Raw genomic sequence first — 21,502 nt, forward strand, 5'->3', positions numbered from 1 at the left:
AAAATTTTTTTTTCATATAAGCACTCTTACTAACTCTAACTTACTAACACATCAGCTCTGTAAGCCAGCCTTAAAGACAGTAAGTTGGTATATGAGACAACTACAGTTCTGAAAAACAGGTCTCTGGGTCCTACTGCTTTCCAAAATTTCATATTAGGTTATCTGCAGCAGATGGTTCTAGAAGAGATTGAGAGTACATATGAGAACGTCACAGTAAATAAATATTTCTAAAAAAAATATGATACATGACAAAGTATTTTCAAGTAGTTCTCCAAGACAGTCATCAAACATGGCAACCATAGCCCTAGTAGCTCATGGTGGGTTGACCTTGGCTGGCTGCCAGATACCCATCCTCACTCTCCATCCTCGACACATCAGTGGGAGAAAATAAGATGGAAAGAGCTCACGGGTGATAAAAGACACCTACTAATTACTCTCATAGGCAAAACAGACTTGATTCGTGGAAAATTTACTTAATAATAGGTTTTATTTAAATATATTAAATTTAAAATAAGAGTTGGATGGCAAGAAACAAGCACTGAAACAGCTTCCCCCCACCCTGCCTTACTTTTTGTCCCCAGGCTCAGTTTTGCTCCTTCATTCCAAACGTCCTCTACGTCCTCCCCTGCAGTGTGGATATCTGCTCTAGCATAGTCTCTTCCAGGGGCTGTTTCTCACACTTCTTTCTCCTCACTCCTCACCATCTGTGCAGTGTTTTGCCCTTCCTTAAATATGCTGTTGCAGCAGTGCCATGCACATGGCTGACAGGCTCAGCTGTGTCCTGTGGTGGAACCATCTGTGCCCAACACGGAGCAGCCCCAGACTTTTCTCACAGAGGTGCCCCTGCAGCTCTTCCACTGCCAACACCTTGTCACCTTTACCCAATACATACCTTAGGATCCCTGCCCAAAACCACATCCAGCTCAGAAAAACTGACTGGGTTAGGTTTCTACACATCCTTGCTGTGTTCTTAGACCTTCCAGGCATCTACCTCTAGCCACTGCTGGAGAAAATAAACAGACTGACAGACCCTTCGACTGACTTACCACTGGCATTTTTCTGCCACAGTATTCATCTTCATCCTTTCTTACAGCAGTGAAAAGGATAAACTATAGGGCTTTATATGACACATAAAATTGTATTATTTTAAAACACAACTAATACTATTAAAGAACAAATCACATACCAATTTATCAGTAGGGGAAGCCAATACTGCAAACGACTGATCAACATTTGCTTCCAGTTCTTCCAATTCCCCCATTCCTTTTTCAAGGGCTTCGCCTTTTCTTTTTCTCTGGCAGAATGACTTGAAAAGGTTAGTCTCTTCATGATCATGTTGCTCCTTTGGCTTATACAACTCCAGCTGTGAAATAAGTTCACCTCTTTCCAACCGTAAGGCTTCAAGCTCTTTCACATATACCTCAATTTGATCTTTCAGTTTTGCAGTGCTACCTTGCAGTTCAGTGATTTCTCTCTGATAAGCTACTTCTTTCTGATTCAGCGCTTGCACATGGAAATCAAGTCTAGAATCTTCTAACGGAAGGCTATAAACATCTTGAGCCTGGCTTACACCTCTCTTTTCCAACTCAGTTTGAAGCTCTGCTGCCTTTTTTCTTAAGTACTGCAACTCAGTTGTATCAGCTTCTCTTTGATCTGCCATTGTCTTCATTTGCATATCTCTCTCTAGAGTATTTGCTTCCCTTTCTCTCACAGTATCTTCAAGTTCTTGAATGCGAGAAGTCATCATCCTTGCTTCAACCTCTCTCTGAGAAAAACGTGTTTGAAAAAGGCTGTACTCTTCCTGAAGTGCATCATACCGTATTCTCAGAGACGTCAGTTCTGCAGCGTGCTGCTCTGATGACTCTCGCAGTTTTTGGCATTTTTTCTCCAAAATTTCCACTTCCATTTTGAACTGTGATTCCTTCTCTTCCAGTTGGTGTTGCAGAGCTTCTTCAGCAGTTGAGACAAGCTTTAGTTCCTCCTGAAGCTCTCTCACTTTGGAAAGTAGCAACACATTTCTTCTGTTTGGATCAAAATCACCCTGACAATCTATGAGACCCTTCCTCAACTCATTCTGAAGGTTTTCCACTGGCTTTCCCAATGCAAGTTGATAGAAATCATATTGATTGTCACCAACTTCATGACATACTGGTCCAAATCGTGCCAGCTCTTTCTGAAGCTTCTCAATTACTCCATGGAGTTGCTCTACTTCTTCATCTTTGTCCTTATGCAGCCTTTCCTGGTCACCACGAAGGCGCTCAACAAGTGATCTGAGTTCTTTAATTTCAGATTTTTGGTATTCCACAACCTGAGCAAAAAGATAAGGTCTGAATATTGCTGTATGTAGGCAGAATTACTATTGCACATAGAGTTTAGATCAAGTTTTTATTCTGAATCACACAGGCATTAATTCACACATTTAACAGCAGGAGTAACTGCACACTTCAGCTGGTAGCTACTCTGAATACTCTGTACCTTAAGAGAATTATTAAATACATTTCATTTACAATAATACTCTATACACCTTTCTTCCCTCAAAATCAAGTAATGAACACATACTATTTATCTTACTTTATTTTCCTGAGTGTCCTCTAGCTCGTGCTGGAGCCTCTTCATCTGCTCATTCAAGTGATCAATTTCCTGATTCTTTTCTTTAAGTAGTGCTTGTGGGAATGACAAAGATGAGGAATCGCCAATACCCTGGTCCTGATCTTGCTTCACATGAAATTTTGTTAGATCCTCCTGATCAGAAAAAAAAAAAAAAATCTCATCAGAAAGGACTTACTTTCTCTCCCAACCTAATGACAGAACAGAACCAAGGACATTCTCCTCCTTACTAGAATGTTAAAGAGCTCAAGAACACAGCTACTTTATTTAGCTCTGTACCACTGGATTAGATTGCCACAACATTTCTCATCTTTCAAGGTAAGAGATGAACACTCTAGTTGCCAGACTGACAGCCAATCAGCCTTCTAATTTGTAACATGTACTATGGCTGTAGATGTCAGAAATGCACACAGAACTGTATAGTGTTTACTGTATGACAACATTGCAGTTCATAATCAGACAGGGCTAGAAAAAAGCTAAGCTTTTTATTTAAATCAAATGACTGTAGAAGAAAATGCCATAAGCATGAATCCAGAGTATTGGGGTTTTTTGTTCTATGGTAACAGTATTAGCCTTTTAACAGTAACGCAATATTCGTTTGACAAGAGAAACAACCTAAATATCTGTTTATAACAATACGAGATGAAGACTACAACACTCAAGAAAGGAGGTCTCTGAAGTTTTAGGTGGTGCACAAAGCTAAGGAAACCTACCTTCAGCTGTGCATTCTCTAACTGCAGCTGGCTGATGCTAGAAGTGCTAAGGTTTTTTTGCATCTCTAACTGCAAGTTCAACTGCAATATCTCCTCGTTTTTACTGATCAAATTATCTTTACATTGTTCTAGTTGGTCCAACAAGCTTGCAATCTAAAAAAGAAGAAAATACATAGTTGTTTTGGTTAAATCCTCTTATTTAAGCAGACAAGATAAAACGTCATTCGTTGCCTTGTCTCCTGAGAGCAAGTAACTTCAGCAAGTTCTATGATTTAAATTCTCTCCAATCAATTTGCATTAATAAAATACTTGAGACATTTATAAAAAAAAAAAAAAAAAAAAGAGTAAGCTAGTGTTCCAACTGCAAAACCAAAGTATTGCAAAGATAGCTTCCCATTTTCTTAAAAAAAAAAAAATAATCTAACTGGTCATAAACAATATTTTAATCTATGTTCTGAACAATCAAGGCTTGACCACTGATGTAATTTGACATAACAATAGGAGACATGTTAGTATCTGATGTTTAATGGAATCACAAGCAGTTAACACATAATCACCATTATCCCCCTCCTAAAAAACAGAAATTAGCACTGCAGTGCTAATCCCAGTAACAGAGCAATCAAAAAAAGCCTGAGCATTGACTCTCTCAACCTGTAAAAGAGTCAATAATTACACATTTCTTTGCTTGCAGCTGTCTGAAAGCTTGAGGGTAAAGAGCTATCTGGAAGCTCTGTGATCTTGCTACCCACAGCTTTTATCATTGCTCGCCTTAACGGGTAGGAAGCTATAGAGGCTCTGAGAATGAAAAAGGCTTGGTGCCTCCTGAAACCAGACTTCATAGGAGACATGGAACTTCCACCTGTAAAAAATTGGGTTTTATTATCTTACTGCTCTTGAAACTGGTTTACAATTAACTGGAGGATCACCCACTTTGGTCTTTTCACATCATAAACTGGACTGTATGTTTGTATATTGCAGATACTATAATAATTCTGTCAGATTACATAAACAGAGCAGGGGGTCGGTGGGTAGGTGTGTATGTATCTATGCATGTAAATCCAATAAAAGTTCTAAATAATGGGACCAATTACACTGCGTTTCATCTTAGCTTGGTGCAAGAACTCATCACTAACATACTCTGGCTCACCAAACAGAGATAGTCAGTGACACCATTAAGGATAACTGTCCTTTCTGTTCTTAAAGAAATTATCGCTCAAAGTCAGGCAAAAATATATCTACCTTCTGCTCCACTTCAACTTTGGAAGGAAAGGAAAAATCAATTTACAGCAGATATTAACCAATCAGTCTCAAAGTTGATGTGAATCATCATGAGATATTTCCAGTGGGAAGACAGACAGATGGGGGATGACAAAACAGAACAAAACAAGAGAAAGGAAGGTTAGTTAGCACCAAAGCATGGAGAATGCTGGGTAAGAAGGCACATTTACCACAACATTAGTCACATTAGGAGTTTCGAATGGCTTAAATTCCCAGTTACGAGTTTGCACAAAGTGTTTCTGCAATTACATGAGTGACTAGGAAGTCTACAGGACCCTGCCAAAACTCTTACCTCTCTCTCTTTTGTCTGAAGTGCTTCCTGCTCTGCCTGTAACTGCTCCTTCAGCACTGGGGCAGAACTGCTGTCTGCTGGGACTCTGTGCCTCGCTTCATCCAATTTAGACTGTAGGGCAGAGATCTGAATCAGGTTATTGTACTGTTGCTGTTGCAATGCCTCTTTATCCTGCAAAATATATATACATTTTTTTAACATTAGAATTAATTGTTATCAACATACATACCTGCCAAAATACTTCTTGATCCCTGACAAACCCCAGTGCAAGTACATAATCCCGATGGCCTATAAAGAAATAAGAATTCAAACCAACTGAATGTTTTTAGCTCACTTAAATTTCTACCCCTTTATTTTTTCAAGCCACTTCTAACAACTTCTGAAAACTTAGCATTCAGTGATATATTATACTTTCTCAATTACATTCTATATTTAATAGCCTAAACATCTTGCTCTTGTAGCCTTTTTCGAATTTATTATGATACCACATATTTGCGAAGTGAAGTTTAAAGGTGGAGACTTAATTTAACAGATGGGGAGGGTCTGGATAGATCAAAAACCTACTACAAATACATCATGTTAAGCCAGAATGTGGAGCATTAAGTTTTTGTCAGATCTGTGGACCATCAAGCTACCACAGTATTGTTTATTTTAAAGACTTCTCTTTTGGTCCACTTGCTCTCACAGTCCTTCTCAGGAGCTGGATCAGTTCAAGGAAGAAAGCTTCACTTGGGAAATTGTCCAAACAGCAGGCATACATATCTATACTTAATACAATAAAAGAAAGCTGGGCAAGAAACCTAAGGCAGTAACTGCCTGCTGTTCAACGCTTATTCCACCCATAGATCAATACACATACCTCTAACAGAAGGGTTATTTTACACTAATCATATGATTTGCCAAGAAAATATGTAAAATTTCTCTATAATCAAAATGAACTAAAGCCCAGAGTACATGGATAGCATCTTCTGATCTTAAAAAGATTGAAGCATTAATTAAAACATAAAAAATATATTAGAAAGTTAACGCTGTATCGCAGCATCAAAGCAACATGCCCAAGAATAGGTATTGAAAAAACAGCTCACATCCATACTGAATAAGCCATCTGATTTCCACCCATTAGCCCCCAGGCAGTCCCTGCTGGCTTTCTGGCCAGCTCTGGGGAAGCCCAGGCACACACAGCACGTAAGAGGAAAGCTGAAATCACAGGGGAAACAGCCAGTTAGGGTACAAAGTTGTGTCATTCACGCTTAGTATCACTGGCAGGAGAAACCCCAAATGTAATAATTATGAAAATATCACCTGCACTTTTTTGGGTAGGAAAGTACCTATCACAAAAATTTTTGTTTGTCCTGAAGGGAAAAATGAAAACTCTTCTTGCCCTCACATGAAACCTATGATATTAACCAGCCCCATCGGCATCATGCTGCTGTACATGAAAGGACATATGTAACAACAAAACCCAAGCAACAACAGAGCCTTTTTTTGTTGTATATCAACTAAAAATAAGATGTTATCCATACCATCTTGATCACTGAAAAAATGTCTAGTAACAATGTGCAAATTCAGATTCCTGCAGAATTAGGCTGCCTTACCTCTGCTGTTCCTGCATTTACTGGAGAGCAGAGCTGCAAGCATCCTGTAGGTCACACTGTCAGTACAGCTCTGCACACAAGAGTTAAGTTTCTCCTAGCTTTCTCCAGTTGCTATGCTCTGAGGTTGCTACAGTGACCCAGCAAAAACAAGTGGCGACCCAGGGAAAAATCAGAGCTTTATGTAATGCACCTTCACTGTAAAACCTTCTCCTGGATACCCGCACAGATGCAGGCTAGCACGGTATCTTCTTTCACCAATACCAAAATCCATGAGACAGACTCCCGAGATGAGTCCCACTTGCAAGATCACAAGCAAAAGGCTAAACAATCATCCCAGCACAATCCGAACCAGAAGTGTCAACATTACAGCACAACCACCAGAACAACTGAAAGGAACTGGAACAGGAAAATACTAACACCTTCTCCATGCATATGACAGTATTCTTCACTAAAAGATCCACTTTCATATTCAAAATTATTCTTTCCAGACCTGTTTCTTATTAGCACTAGTCTCCACTATCTGCAATACCTATATTTTTCATGTTGGAATTGGGGGGACAATAAAAATCTCTAACTGCCATTCACATCAAGTGTATTTTTAAAGAAAAAGATCCATGACTTGCAATCATTCTTAGAGCTCCTTTGGCACTTATTTACTGCACAAAGTTGTTTTAAGACACACTATTACAATGCCTACAGTAGGCAAATTGAATAGTATGATCTTGCTTAAAGCTGATGAATTAGTTTCTTGGAAGAAAGAAAAAACAAACCAAAAAAGGAGTCTGAATTTGGCTTATTTAGGATTTTTAAGACAGACCATTTAACCAGGACATTAAGACAGCTAAAAGAACACTTTGCTTTCCCATGGATAAAGAAAGCTTGTTTAACTAAGCAAAACTTGTTTAGCTAAGATTTCAGAGACAAGAGCAACTTGCTAACAGCAGTATCAGAGTTTCCATCCACTCCAGGACAAGCCAGACAGAAAGCTAATGTGCACAGCTTTTGTATGTTTGGATAAAATCACAGAATAGCTTAAGGTGGGAATGGTCTACAGAGCTCTGCCGTCCAACCTGTGACTCAAAGGAGAACCAGCTTGACCAGCTCAGGGCCTTGGCCAGCTTGAATTCTGAACGTATCCAGATCACAGAGACACCACTGTCACTCCAAGCCCTTTTTTCAACATTTGGCTGTCCCCAGTACGACCATTTCCCCCTACCATTTAATTGGAATTTCCCTTGTTGTGGTTTATGCTTGTATCTTCTCGTCCTTTTTCATCGTGCACCTCAAAGTCTGACCCCATCTTCTCTATAACCTCATATTACGTGGTTGAAAGCAGCAACAAGATCTCTGCAAAGCTAATCAAACTCTTTTCTCTCTGCCTCCCCTGAAAAATCATTTGCTCCAGCCCCCTGACCATCCTGATGGTCCTTTGATAGCCTTGCTCCAGTACACCAATGTTTTTCTTGTACATGGTAATCTAAAACCAAGCAGTTCTCTCCAGATGCAATCTCACAAGTGCCAAATAATTGGGAACAGTAGTACCTAATTAAACTATGATTGGCTAGTCTACATCACATTAACTGAAGCTAAAACAAAAACATATTTAGTTCAATATTTTAAAAATGAAAAATAGTAGAAGCAATGATTTACAGAATTAGCAATTAAACTAATAAATTTAATTTAGATCATGCCAATCTCAAGCCTTCAAATTTGCCAGACACACTGACAATACTGAACTGTGGAAAATTGCTGGGAAGAAACTAAAACATTTAGTTTAAGATAGAAAAGGTTACTCATATGTTTGATAAAAGACAAATACTTTTGCTAAATGGAATGTAATTTTTAATTCTAAGCTGTGATTAAATCTGCAGTAGTAACAAAGCACGAAAAATTTAAAAGTATGGCAAACAGGTCTGACTCCAAAGACACATAGCAAGAAGAGCTATCAATTAAGATAATATGATTTTGACCATAGTTACTTATCGAAGAGCCATGATGTTTAATATTATGTAACAGTATCTTCTCAGGAAGTTTCAGAGGAGCAAAAGGGTGGCTCTGATCGATGCAAACATGACAACTGTCAAAAAGCAGTGTCTGTAGTAAGTAGGCTTATAGTTTGTAAAACCAGAATTTGTTTAAAACTGTGGCTGTGATACCTACCATTAATACAACAACTCACCAGGGTGCCAGGGATAGTCTCAAACAACACTGTAATACACTTATTGATATCCCCCATGAAGACACTGTCTACATCATGCCACACCCATTTAAATAAGTATTTTTAAATTACTTGTTTTAATTCGGTTTCCACTTTCTTCATTTTTTGCAGTTGTTGTTCCAAGCAGCGAACAGTCCTTGAGACTTCAGTACTGCTGTGTTCCAGCTCTCGTATCTGTGCCACCAGCTTTTCTATCTCTTTATCGCGAGCTATAATCTCTTGCTGGTTTTGCTCCTTTTCTAATAACAGCTTATTGTAATCATCCATCTTCTCTTTTAATTCTGCTTGCAAAGATTCTACCTATACAGAAATCACATTATACAGACATTCAGACAATATAAAAAAACTTCCAATTGGAAGCAAGAGTCATTTCATGGCAAACTAAGTGAAGTTTTACTATGAAATAAACTAGTGCTAAAATCCCAGATTAAAGTAAAACTAGATGTGGACAGAAAGGATGAAGAAGTAACTTTCTGAAATCTTGTTTTCCAAATGCAGCAGCTCTTAAATACACATTTAATTAGTCTCTCTCTATTTGCAGTATTCTCACAAAGTACTGGATGAAGGCATACTCTCAAGGCTCAGTGGTCATCAGAACAAAACTTGTAGTGTGTGGGTGTTGGGGTTTTTTTGTTCTTGTTTGTTTAAGATTAAAAATCACCAAGACTACATTACTTATTACTAACAGCATTAGATGCATTTCCGTAACATCAGAACCTTCTTCCGTTACTTCAAGGAATTCCAATTTAAAGTAAGATACCAAGAATTGAAAGGTAAATATGCAACATAACATAATAACTGCAAAACAGAGACATTCACAGCAGTCAACATAGATCAGGTACTCTCTTCCAAAACCATGCTTAAATATGAAGAAGGTAAAAATTCTGCATTTGAGCTCACTGAGATTCAGTCATGAACAGAGCTGCAGGAAAATGGTCACTCGTTCATCCCAGTTATTAATGTGAAGGCAAGGCTAGGAGCTTCGGTTAGAAACACAGGCAGGACAGAACCAAGTGTGACAGACAGACTATGCCACAAGTGATAAAGTCATTAAGCACACTGAAAGCAAGCTCAGATAGAAAAGCAATGGGAAACCTAAATGAGAAATAATTTGGTCAGTACAAATAAGCAAGGAAGACAAGAGTTTTAAAAACTCAATGCTTTGTTCATCAATGTGTCTGAATTTATGCAAATTCCACTTCAATACTAAAAAATAAAAATTCTCTGTATTAATATAGAAGTTTACACCCTCGCAGTATTGTACAGATATGACTGAAGCAGAAAAACACCCACTAGCAAAATACAGAATAGAGTTAATTTAGTCAAATTATTAAGCACAGAGAGCATTACAGACTGGTTAAGAATACCAGAAGTGATTAACATTACGTTTTCAACTGCTTACAGGCACATACACATTTCCTTCATTTTATATATATATATATATATATATGTATATATATATAATTCCCTTCTTATCAGCAACTAATCAACTCTTAAGCATAACACAGGCCTCAGAGTAAAGCTTTTTGTTACAGTAAAATCTTTTAGAGACCTAATACTTTCTATTGCTATAAAACTTTGGCATCAGAATCCCCAAACTATGACACTTAACACAAGAAGTGTGTTTTTTAACACCACATTGCTAGAAAGCTACTGGTGCAGTCCTGTAGCTAAGAAAACACTTCTACAACCTTCACCCTTATGGCATTCTCTCAGATGGTAGCTCCCAGCACACTTTTCACAAAATAATTTCACTCACATAGACCTTGAGCCTGTCACAGAGAGAACTACTTTGAACTTGTTATAACTCCTACATGCAAAAATTAGAAGTTCAAGTTGTTTCGGAGTTAAGTAATTACCAACATTACAACTGCATTAAAAAACTGTACAAGAACTGTCTAAATCCTGACATTTTATTTTGGCACAGATTGTGTGCCTAGATCACACTACCCTCAAATTTCACATGCTTAGTTGCTATCCTTGTGTGCCTTTCTCCAAACAAGTTTTAATCCTTTCTGATAGAGGTTGCAAAGTTACAGTAGCCAATCTTCATTTTTACAGATATTCCTCTTTACTAAGCCACAAGCACACTAGTGACTCTTATCCACATAGTATCTTAGAAAACAAGCTCTGGTCTTAAGAGTTTGACATATTTTGAATAACCTGACATCACAGAATGGTTTGGGTTGGCAGGGACCTTAAAGATCACCTAGTTCCACCCCCCTGCTACAGGAAGGGACACCTTCCACTAGCCCAGGTTGCCCAAAGCCCCGTCCAACCTGGCCTTGAACCCTTCCAGGGAGGTGGCAGCCACAGCTTCTCTGGGGAACCTCTGCCAGGGCCTCACCACCCTCACAGGGAAGAATTTCTTCCTTGGAACTAATCTAGGTCTATCCTCTTTCACTTTAAATCCCTTACCCTTCATCCTAACCCCATATCCCCAATAAAAATATTCCTCCCCACCTTTCCTGTAGCCCCTTTCAGTATTGGGAGGCTGCTCTAAGGTCTCCCCAGACCCTTCTCTTCTCCAGGCTGAACACCCCCAACTCTCTCAGCCTGTCCTCACAGGGGAGGTGCTCCAGTCCCCTGATCATCTTCATGGCCTCCTCTGGACCTGCTCCAGCAGGTCCATATCTTTCTTATGCCCCAAGAGCTGGACACAGCACTGCAGGTGTGTTCTCATGAGAGCAGAATAGAGGGGCAGATTCACCAGGGGCCACACTGCTCTGGATGCAGCCCAGGTTACAGTTGGCTTTCTGGGCTGCAAGCACATGTTGCTGGCTCACAGTCAGTTTTCCATCCACTCATACCCCCAAGTTCTTCTCCTTGGGGCTGCTCTCAATCCACTCCTCACCCAGCCTGGATTTGTGCTTGGGATTGCCCTGACCCATGTGCAGGACCTTGCACTTGGCCTTGTTGAACTCCATGAGGTTTGCATGGTCCCACCTCTCCAGCCTGTCCAGGTCCTTCTGGAAGGCACATCCCTTCCCTCCAGTGTGTGACTGCACCACACAGCTTGGTATCATCAGCAAACCTACTGAGGGTGTGCTCAATGTTGATGTCCATATCAACAAAGATGTTAAACAGTGCCAGTCCCAACACCAGCCCCTGAGGAACAGCACTCACTTGTCACTGCTCTTCACGGACATGGAGACACTGACCACAACTCTTTGAGTGTGACCATCCAGCCAATTCCTTATTCACCAAGTGGCCCATCCCTCAAATCCAAGTCTCTCCAATATATAGAGAAGGATGTTGTATGGGACAGTATCAAAAGCTTGCCATATACCCTTTATGATTCTGTATGCTCAAGACTGCCACAGAGGTATACCTCCTGGGTGCAAATTGATATTCAGTAAGTCATGTGGCCCTCAAAACAAAAATCTTTGCCATTCTTTTTTTGATTTTTGCCATGGTGTAAGGAACACGTAGGCTATGTGCGTGATGTACTCAGAAAAATCTTAATGCCAGATAATGGCATTCCTGTAAATGAGAAGCTGAGACTGACGCAGAATGATATGTCATCACTCTACTTCTTAAGATGCCTAATGAAGTGCTATTAGAGGTTACAGAAGGCAAGTGATGATCAGGTGCCCTTCAACACGGAAAATTCTGTTGTTCCTACAAGATTTGCTTCTCCAACACAGAGGTACCCAATTTCATAAACTGTAGATAAGCAAATAGAAGGAAGTGAAATTAAGTAGCATACACACTGAAGTTTTGTTAAGAACAGGGCCACAAACAAAAGCTGAAGGCTAACGCACAGTATCATCAGAATTCCATTATCTTCGTTTTCATACTCCAAACCTCAACTTCTCCTTTCATGCCAAAAACCACTTTTACAGTAAATAACTGCCTGTAATACATCTGAGCAATAAGCCAGAAGAATGAAGCACTTGCGTACAGGCAATTAATTTGAAAGCAGTTCACTCCCTGCAAGAAATCAACCACTGTAAAACATGTATCCTTATCCTGAAGCCAAGCTGAAGCAGCCTTGACATATCAAGAAGAGGAAAAAAAGCCAAAACAGATCTACTTAAATAGAAAGGATAGAAAGGAAAAGGAAAGAAAAGTTAAAGAGATGTTCATGCTGTTTTCCATACCTGTAGAATCAATTCATAGTTCTGTATAACGTTCATTTATGTGAAAAAAAAAAACAACAAAAAGCAAACATTAATTTCTGAAACCAAGAATCAAACAAATGAACATGTGAAAAAAAAGACTGATCTATACACTTAAATAGGACAAGGCATGCAGACAAAGAACATCTCTTATTACAACTGTTACGGCTGAAAAAACTAAACACATTTAGAACCCAGAAGTCACCCCTTGGGTGTACTCTGTAGAACAATGTCTGTATTGCTGTCTTCCTCAGTTAATTTAAACCAGACTCATAGGCTGTGTAACTTTATTGTAATGCACAGACAACATTTCTTTCTGTCTCCCTGAGAAATAATATAAGTACACTCTCACTGCCTAAAGTAGTCCAGTCAGCTGGGGGAAAATTTACTTGCTGGGTGACAACTGAGAAAAATAGTCTCTCAAGACCCAGTCCCCCAAAACAATACAGGTTTTGGGATTTAACTGTAGTAAACAAATGCCTTTGCCCACTAAGTGTGATTTTACTCACCCTGTACTCTCTGGGCTCTTCCGAAGTCTGTGACTTTGCTGAAAGTTTTAACTGTTCTTCCAGCTTCTGAATTTCCTGCTGAAAATCATCACGTTCATGTTCTCTTTCTATAGCCTGTTCCTGCAAAGCCAGTCAGAAATAATTAAAGTCTTTTTTTAAGAAACTTTGCATTTCATTAAAATATTGAGTACAAGAAAAATTTGGGGTTTGTTTTTGTGGTGAAGAAACTGAGTCGACTTAAAAATAGTTAACACCTTTTAGTATTGCTGAAACAGCGAAAATTACAGGGGAAAAAAAACCTTTTTTGACTCCAATGTACAAACTACAATTAGCCATTAATAAAAAAGGAAAAAGTTATCCTGTAATCCTACACAAAGGGAATTTTAAAACTACCTTTTTTTCTTTGACAAGATTAGAATACCAAGGTCTTAATTTCAACCAAAACAGAAAGGATCATAGTTTAGAAACCATCTTCCAAGTCTCAGTCACACTAGAAGTAGTATTTATCAACCTCCAAAACCATGGAAATGTGGTATCAAGGCTGCTTACATCCATGAACTGCCGCTGGTTTTTAAGTTGTTTTTCAAGAACTTGAATTTGCTGTTTTAATTCAGCAACCTCCAGCAACTGTGTAGCCAGGTCTTGATTACTATGCAGCTGTTCTTCCAGTTCCACCTCCAAAACTCTCATTTGAGAGCGTAAGTTGGACTGGTCCTTTTCTGCCTGACATTGAAGCTCTAATTTCTCCTTTGCTAAAAATTCTACTTCCTTGAGTAGACCTGAATAAGAACACAAAAATAACAACAAAGTTGTCAGTGCAGGGTATAAAAACCAAATTGAGTTTAAAATGAGATTAAATTAATGTACTTTGGACAGCATAAAACCAAAGAAAAGATCTCCTGAGATGGTCTGTAAGGCACAAAGGGAAGTCTGATATTTGGCTGCTCCTCATGTCTCTGAAAGCCATCTCTGATAAGATGTAGTAAAGGAGAACATAAGCATCTGTTCTCAATTCCAAACTGAATCCTGGTTGGAGAGATTCTAGGCACATAGAAATCTTTCACCTTCACCCTTGGAGACATCACAATTCCAGAGAGCCCTATCTCACCTGAGCAGGAGTCCTTCAGATTCCCTCCCTAGGTTCTTGCCCTCTCAACCTCAGTTCCACACTCTTCCTGCCCCAGAAGCTCATTCCAAACCACACCAGATACTCAACACTCCAAATTCACTCCATTCCAGATGTGCTCCATCCCTAAATTCAAGCTCCACAGCCCACTGTCAGCCACCTAGTCTCTCATACCCATCCTTCCAACTGCTCCATACTTCACTGCTCTATCTTAAGGCCTTGCCACCCCTTCCATTCCAGCTTTCCATGCTACTTTGAATCTCTTCCTAATCAAGCCATCCGATACAGAATTCTCAATTCCTCCAAACTGTCATGCTGAGATCCTCCTTAGACCTCCAATATCCAGTCTCAGGTCAGCTTCTCAATTACTCCTCTGCCTTGTGCCATGCTGCACACTGCTGCCAATGTCCACACCGCTGAGTTAGCACCCAGTCCATCTTTTCAGTGGCTACCAGTGCCCAGCCCTACCCTGAAGCTAGCTGCTATGAGAAAGCAAAGTTAATCTTCTCTGAACCTGAGTGAGGATTAAAACCCAGAGAAAAGTCACACTTACAGAGAATTAGTCCAGTTCTGAAGCTACAAACACACACCTGGGAAAAAGATGGCACATACTTGCCCTACACAGGCTGCAAGAGACCTACCACAAATATGAAAGTGTACATAGCTCAAGATTAAGCTACCAAGAGCTAATTTATACCTAAAACTGCAGTTTCAGTCAGTTAGATGTACTGAATACACTGGTTAGAAGACAACCTGAGACTCTACTGCGAATGCACTTGAAGCAAAACTATTTTAATGAGAATATAGCTAAGTCACCTGAACATGAAAATAGAAATTCAGCTGTTTAGTGTTTAAAGCAAGGTCCTGTAAGAGCTCATTTTACTTTTGAAATGTTCCATTATTCATCTTAAATGTTTTCAAACATAGAGAAAAAGGTAAGGGTATGACTCCAATAAGGACCTTAACTGGTCATTCAGCCCAGTTCCCAGAATGGGACAATTCCCTTTTCCAACTCAATCCACGTGATTTCTGACCTAATAGAAGGTTCTGTTACAAACCTTCAAAAACAGAAGTGATACCACAGCCTCCTTACAACATCTTTTTTAGTGCTTCACTATCCACAGGTATTTAATTAAATTTCTAGACACTTTCATACAAGCCAAGAACATGAACATTTCTATGTTCATGTTTAAGAGGATAAGCATCACAAGCTTAGAATGATGCAATCACATTTGCATTAAACACCAGGGAAAATGTCACCACAGCAAGGGCAATGGAACAGAGTGTGCAGGGACTGTGAAGTCTCTGCCTCTGGAAATTGAAGAGGCTGGATAAAAAGAAAAAAATAAAATAGATTCTGTTCTGGGATGAAAGTATGGATTAAATGAGCTATCAAGGTCCACAGCAACCCTGTGATTTCATGATTTAGTCACCCTGGTCCTTTACTGTAACAACTATATTTTCTCTGTATTAAGACAATGTTAAAATATGCAAGATAAAACTAAGACTAAGTTACTAAAACTAAGACTAAGTTAATTGAGCAAAAGAAAACTTAGCAGATACAGAACTTTACCAGACTCTAACCATTTGTCAGATTTGCTAAGCACCCATGGTAGCTTTTGAAACCAACTGAATTGGACACAAAATTGCTTGTCGATCCCTTGAATTCTCTGAGGTGCACAGCATACATCTACATTTGCCAGTGTGAGAGCATGACTGACACACACCAGCTGAAGGAGAAAAGCATTTCAGTTTGCAGTCACTGTAGACAATGCGTCAAGAGCCCTGCCCTTCCTTACAGACAGGTACACTGGCACAGGGCTTCTCCTGCCATTTCAGGTTTGCTATTGGCTGATAAATACAAATCACTGGATTAATAAAGGACTTTGATGAAGTGCTGGAGTTATACACAGAAGCTATGTATCTCACAAAGCTCCAGTCCTGTTAAGTACTTTCTGCCTTTAAGTGATAATCCACAACTACATTCCAACTACATTTCACTAATTTTGCAAACTCACAGTTGCCAAGAATGGTATCTCAGATGCCTACGTAAGAATCACAACTCTGCAACAGCTGTGCCATGCTCCCTACTTCTTCTAGCACAGTGCTAAATAATCCCACAAACTAAGCTTCAAGTTGCCTAATGTTCATTGAATTGTGGATGTAACTCAGGCTCTGGCAAGAGTATTTCACAGAATGGTTTGGGTTGGAAGGGACCTTAAAGATCATCTAGTTCCAACCCCCTGCTATGGGAAGGGACACCTTCCACTAGCTCAAGTTGCCCAAAGCCCCGTCCAACCTGGCCTTGAACCCTTCCAGGGAGGGGGCAGCCACAGCTTCTCTGGGCAACCTGTGCCAGGGCTTCACCACCCTCACAGGGTAGAATTCTTCAGATCTAACCTAAATCTACCCTCTCTTAGTTTAAAACAGTTACCCTTCATCCTATCCCTGCACCCCCTGATGAGGAGTCCCTCCCCACCTTTCCTGTAGCCACTTTCAGTACTGGGAGGCCACTCTAAGGTCTCCCCAGAGCCTTCTCTTCTCTAGGCTGAACACCCCCAACTCTCTCAGCCTGCAGGCTGAGAATACATGAATATGCAGGTAATTGAAGAGTCTCCCCCACAGCAATTTCTCTCACAACCCATTTGGAGCTGTAAGAGCCTCCCACCATTATGAGATGCAACAGAGCTCCAAGGCTGAAACAGAGTCCAGAAAAAAGCTGATGACAGTCTGAATTCCATTTGGAGACTGAATACCAAGCCATAACTGCACAATAGAGAGTATCTTTGACCAAGTGCTGTGTTTTGTCAGGCAATAAATGGGAATAAAATAGCACTCTACTGTATTTGTTTACACATGGTGCACAGAGGAGGGCAACATGTAGTGTGCACAGACATATGTGCACTCACAGGAAGGGCACATATAGGCTGACCCCCTGAGAAAGGAACTGATGCTGTTGTGAAAACAAGCACAGGAATTTTTCCCTCTATATCCTAAGAAACATGGTCACTAATGAGCTGATGACTTCTTTTTAGCTTCAACATGAACACTATTGCTTTCTGAGGAACAAAATACTGATTAGATAAAACTGAAATAAACTGTCTCGACCACCTCCTAGGGCAGAAATGCAAGTTAATGGAAAAAAGTAATTAGGCTAACAGATTTCACATGGAATTGAAAATGTTTCAAGACAAAGCAGGTTTCAAATTTTGGCAGTCTCAGTAAGTGTAATCTGTTTGAGCAATTTTTTTGTATTCTTTTTAAAGCACATGTTCCCTAAGTGTATTATAATTTCAAGCAACATGAATAGATTATCAAGATCACAGATTCATTTCTTTGTAGGGACAAACCTGATATTTTATTAATGCGAGTTCAAATCATGCAATTCCACTTTGGTAGTGCCCCAGCTCACTCCTCCCCGCTCCCAAAATCATCATTAGCAAAGGCCAAGCTCCATTCTAAGTGCATTTTATTAGCGAGGCTATTTACTCACATTAGTACTCCACATCAAAAAAGGGAGGAGACATCAGCTTTTCAAGGAATAAGCCATGTCAAGCAAAGCCAAACAATATGATTTTTATCTTATTTTCCACATACTACAATCCCAAACCAGAGGAAGAGTACTACAGATGGTTGTGGTGGGAGAAAGAAGATGAATTTTAGGGCTCAACAATTGCAGCAGATGCAACTGTTCAAGTTCTAATAAGCTGCTGGCAAGAACTGGACTGCAGCTACTGGGAGGATGTCAATCCCCAGATACACTCTACCCAGCTAGGTTAGATGTTCCCTCTCATTGAGCGAGCAGCAGCAAATTTCAGGACGTTGAGGTGTTTACCAACATTTTGTTAAATAAAAATAGTGTTTGAGAAAAATCTGAATGGACATCAGGAATAAAGATATAGTAATGGGCAAGACAGCCCAGTGCAGCTTTCTAACCTTAACTGGAATTTACCTAGATAATTTGGTTTTATTCACCTGAGGAACTTTGTCTACTGAGCTCAAACTCTTGGGCAGTAAAGAAAAAGCCTAGAAACAAGAGACTGAATATGCAAGAGAACGCATCTATGATTATATACGTGTGTATAAATAAAATTAATCTAAAAACATGATAATTGTATTTTGAGTAGACAACAAAACATAATCATGGCAAGTATGAATTTATTAGGGCTTAATGTTTGCTACTCAGAAGTTAAATATGCAAACTTTAGTTTAGGGGGAAAAAAAGATGTGTCTTTCAATCTGACAAATTTTACTTCAGCATTAGACTTCCAAAGTCAGTGTAAAACTCTACGGATCCTTCTTGCTTGTTTTCAGTTTCATATTTCCTCCCATAACTAGCCTTCCTTCCCATTCTGCTCTCCCCTTCTCTTTTCTGATCTACCTATCCATTCAATACATTTCTCTAGTTTCCCTTAGACTTTCTTCAGTTCTTCCTGCGGTTTTTTTGCTCTCCATTTTGCATCAAACATTTTTTCCCTCCCTTTAAATTAGTTTAATCATTTTAACAATCATAATATGTATCATTATAAGTTCACTGCAAGATTACAACCCACTCATATCCCCTCAAAAGAAAAATTAAGCTTGCAAACAAAGATAACAGCACAAGGCATTTCAAAGGAAAAAAATGTTTTGCTGCCATTAGGCTTAAATATTGACCAGTGAATTCAATATTCTTAGTTTTAGTTGTCTTCTGATGTATCACAGAAGTCATAACCTCTTTTTGTCAGGACATTCATAATACCAGTAATGTGTTGGGCCTATTTATGAAGTACTATTCCTCCTTGTTAAAATAAAATCAGAACTATCAGTTCATTCACTGTGTTACAGCAACACAAATCAGAAAAAAAAAACCACTCATCATTACACACCTGAACTTTCTTTTTGTGCTACATTAGCAATAGGTGTTCCTAGAAATCAAAACACACAGACATGTATAAGACAAGAATAGAACATTATGAACCATTCCATCTTCTAAATCACTACAAACTCATAAGTAATACAGACAGTGCCTACCTTTTATTCGGCAAAAATGCATTCCATCTTTATTATACCACAAATCTCCTGATGACATGTTGATCCAAATCTGTAATTGGACTAGAGCTACTACAGAAATGGTTTTACATTATGACCATGCAAGTTTATTGCAACATTCTTGGCGAGTCACTTACGCATTTTCTAGGACAATCAATGTTATCTTTTTGCACTTTTCCCCATACAGAGATAAAATAATTAATGCCTCAAACCCCCTTTTTAGTTCCTGCCAGGGGATTCAAAGCAGGATTCAGTCCAGCAGGACTTGCTGGCACAGACTTACAGACTCTAATCTGTCATACATGTCTATGACACACAGCTGTACTCGTGTTCAACAATAACATGGAATGATTTTGTGTTTCCTGTGGGACACATTACCTGATGCCATAATCACTGTTGTAAAGCAAACACAAGATGAATTTAGTTTCAGCTACAGCCCCTGAATCTGTTTATGTTCTGTCTTTCCCCTGAGGAAGAGGTGGGGGAAGACCTCTCTTCCTGGGGCAAAGTGTAGGCTCTGTAAGCCAGGGCAATCTGTGAGACCACTATTCAATTTTCTCATCATAATAGTAAGATGTTATTAATACACCATATGAGAGGTCAGAGACTGACACAACTTTTAACACTAACATATGTCCTATACGTTTTAATAGGGCTGTAGCAACAGGACAAAGGGTAACAGTTTTAAACTAAAAAGGGTAGATTCAGACTACATGTAAAGAAGAAACAGGTTGGGCAGGGCTCTGAGCAACCTGATCTAGTTGCTGGTGAAGGGCTGGAAGGCATGTCCTGTGAGGAGAAGCTGAGGACTCTGGGTTTGTCTAGTTTGGAGAAAAGGAGGCTGAGGAGCAGCCTCATGGCACTCTGCAGATTCGCAAGAAGGGGATCTGGAGAGGGAAGTGCTGGTTTCTTATGCCTGGTGTCCAGAAACAGGACACTTGAGAATGGTTCAAAGGTGCACCAGAAGAGGTTCAGACTGGACATTAGGAAGCATTTCTTTACCAGGAGGATGGTCAAACACTGGAACAGGCTTCCTGGTGAGGTCTTCAATGCCCCAAGCCTGTCAGTGTTTAAGAGGCATTTGTACAATGCCCTTATTAACATGCTTTCACTTCAGGACTGACCAAAAGTTGTCAGGCAGTTGAACTAGATGATTGTTGTAGGTCCCTTCCAACTGAAAATATTTTATTATATTCCAGTTGAAGATGTTCTGGTCATTGCAGAAGAGTTGGACTAAACGATTTTTAAGGCTCCTTCCAACCCAAACCATTCTATGATTCTACATACAACGTAAGTATTTTGACTGCACTATATTTGAAAGGTCAAGTGCAGAGCAAAAAGGAAGGACACAGAAGGATGCCCACAAGAGTGGAACACTGGTAGAGTCAAAGAGTCAGAAGAGAGGTGAAGAGCAGCAAGGTGAAGAGAAGATAAGGTGGGGAAGAGGCACGAGGCAGACAAAAGTTTCAGAGGAATGATACAGTAGGGCCAAAAGTCAGGCAGGAATCACAGCAGAGGTTCCTGAGAAGTGGACAGGTAATTACAACATATAGACTGTGTCCAGTCAAACACACCCCTCCTGTAGAATTTGGCTCCATGCCCTAAAACCTAGAGTCTTTACATTCCCCTACTATCGACAACGGATAATTCACTAGAAAACAGTTTCTTGCCGTCTTTATTTCTGACCTGTACAACTATACACAACTACCTGTTATGCAGTCTGCTCAGGCAGTAAAGATCTGTGCAGCATGGCTGAAGGTGACATTGTGGTGACATAGCTGAGGGTAGCATAACATTGGCACTAGCAGAAATAGAAAGGCAGTGATCCCAAATGATAAAATTTCTAATGGAATATGATACAGAGAAATTCACTTATAGAATTACTAGAATGACATTAAGGCCACAAATTTAAAAAATTAAAACTATATAATGCTATTTAAATGACTCTCAGATTCACCACCAAGAACAAGCATAACCTAGTCTTGAGTTCCTGCTCAGTGCAAGTCACATAA

The 21,502-nt window shown here is 39.6% G+C and overlaps 1 protein-coding gene across 5 annotated transcripts in view; it reads right to left on the reverse strand.

Moving 5' to 3' along the window:
• The window catches only part of PCNT (pericentrin), a 102,184-nt gene that overhangs the window by 32,819 nt on the left and 47,863 nt on the right, over window positions 1–21,502 (reverse strand). For 4 of the 5 annotated variants that reach the window (XM_074910227.1, XM_074910226.1, XM_074910224.1 and 1 more), the window contains 8 exons: window positions 13,883–14,112; window positions 13,334–13,453; window positions 12,807–12,827; window positions 8,776–9,003; window positions 4,891–5,061; window positions 3,321–3,473; window positions 2,572–2,742; window positions 1,187–2,308 (listed from right to left, as the gene is read on the reverse strand). In XM_074910227.1, coding sequence (XP_074766328.1) covers window positions 1,187–2,308; window positions 2,572–2,742; window positions 3,321–3,473; window positions 4,891–5,061; window positions 8,776–9,003; window positions 12,807–12,827; window positions 13,334–13,453; window positions 13,883–14,112 — 2,216 coding nt within the window. The remainder of the gene's footprint in view (window positions 1–1,186; window positions 2,309–2,571; window positions 2,743–3,320; window positions 3,474–4,890; window positions 5,062–8,775; window positions 9,004–12,806; window positions 12,828–13,333; window positions 13,454–13,882; window positions 14,113–21,502) is intronic. The other variant, XM_074910225.1, reaches the window with a different exon arrangement.

Source organism: Athene noctua, chromosome 7 (genome assembly GCF_965140245.1).
Source record: "Athene noctua chromosome 7, bAthNoc1.hap1.1, whole genome shotgun sequence".
Taxonomy (NCBI): Eukaryota; Metazoa; Chordata; class Aves; order Strigiformes; family Strigidae; genus Athene; species Athene noctua.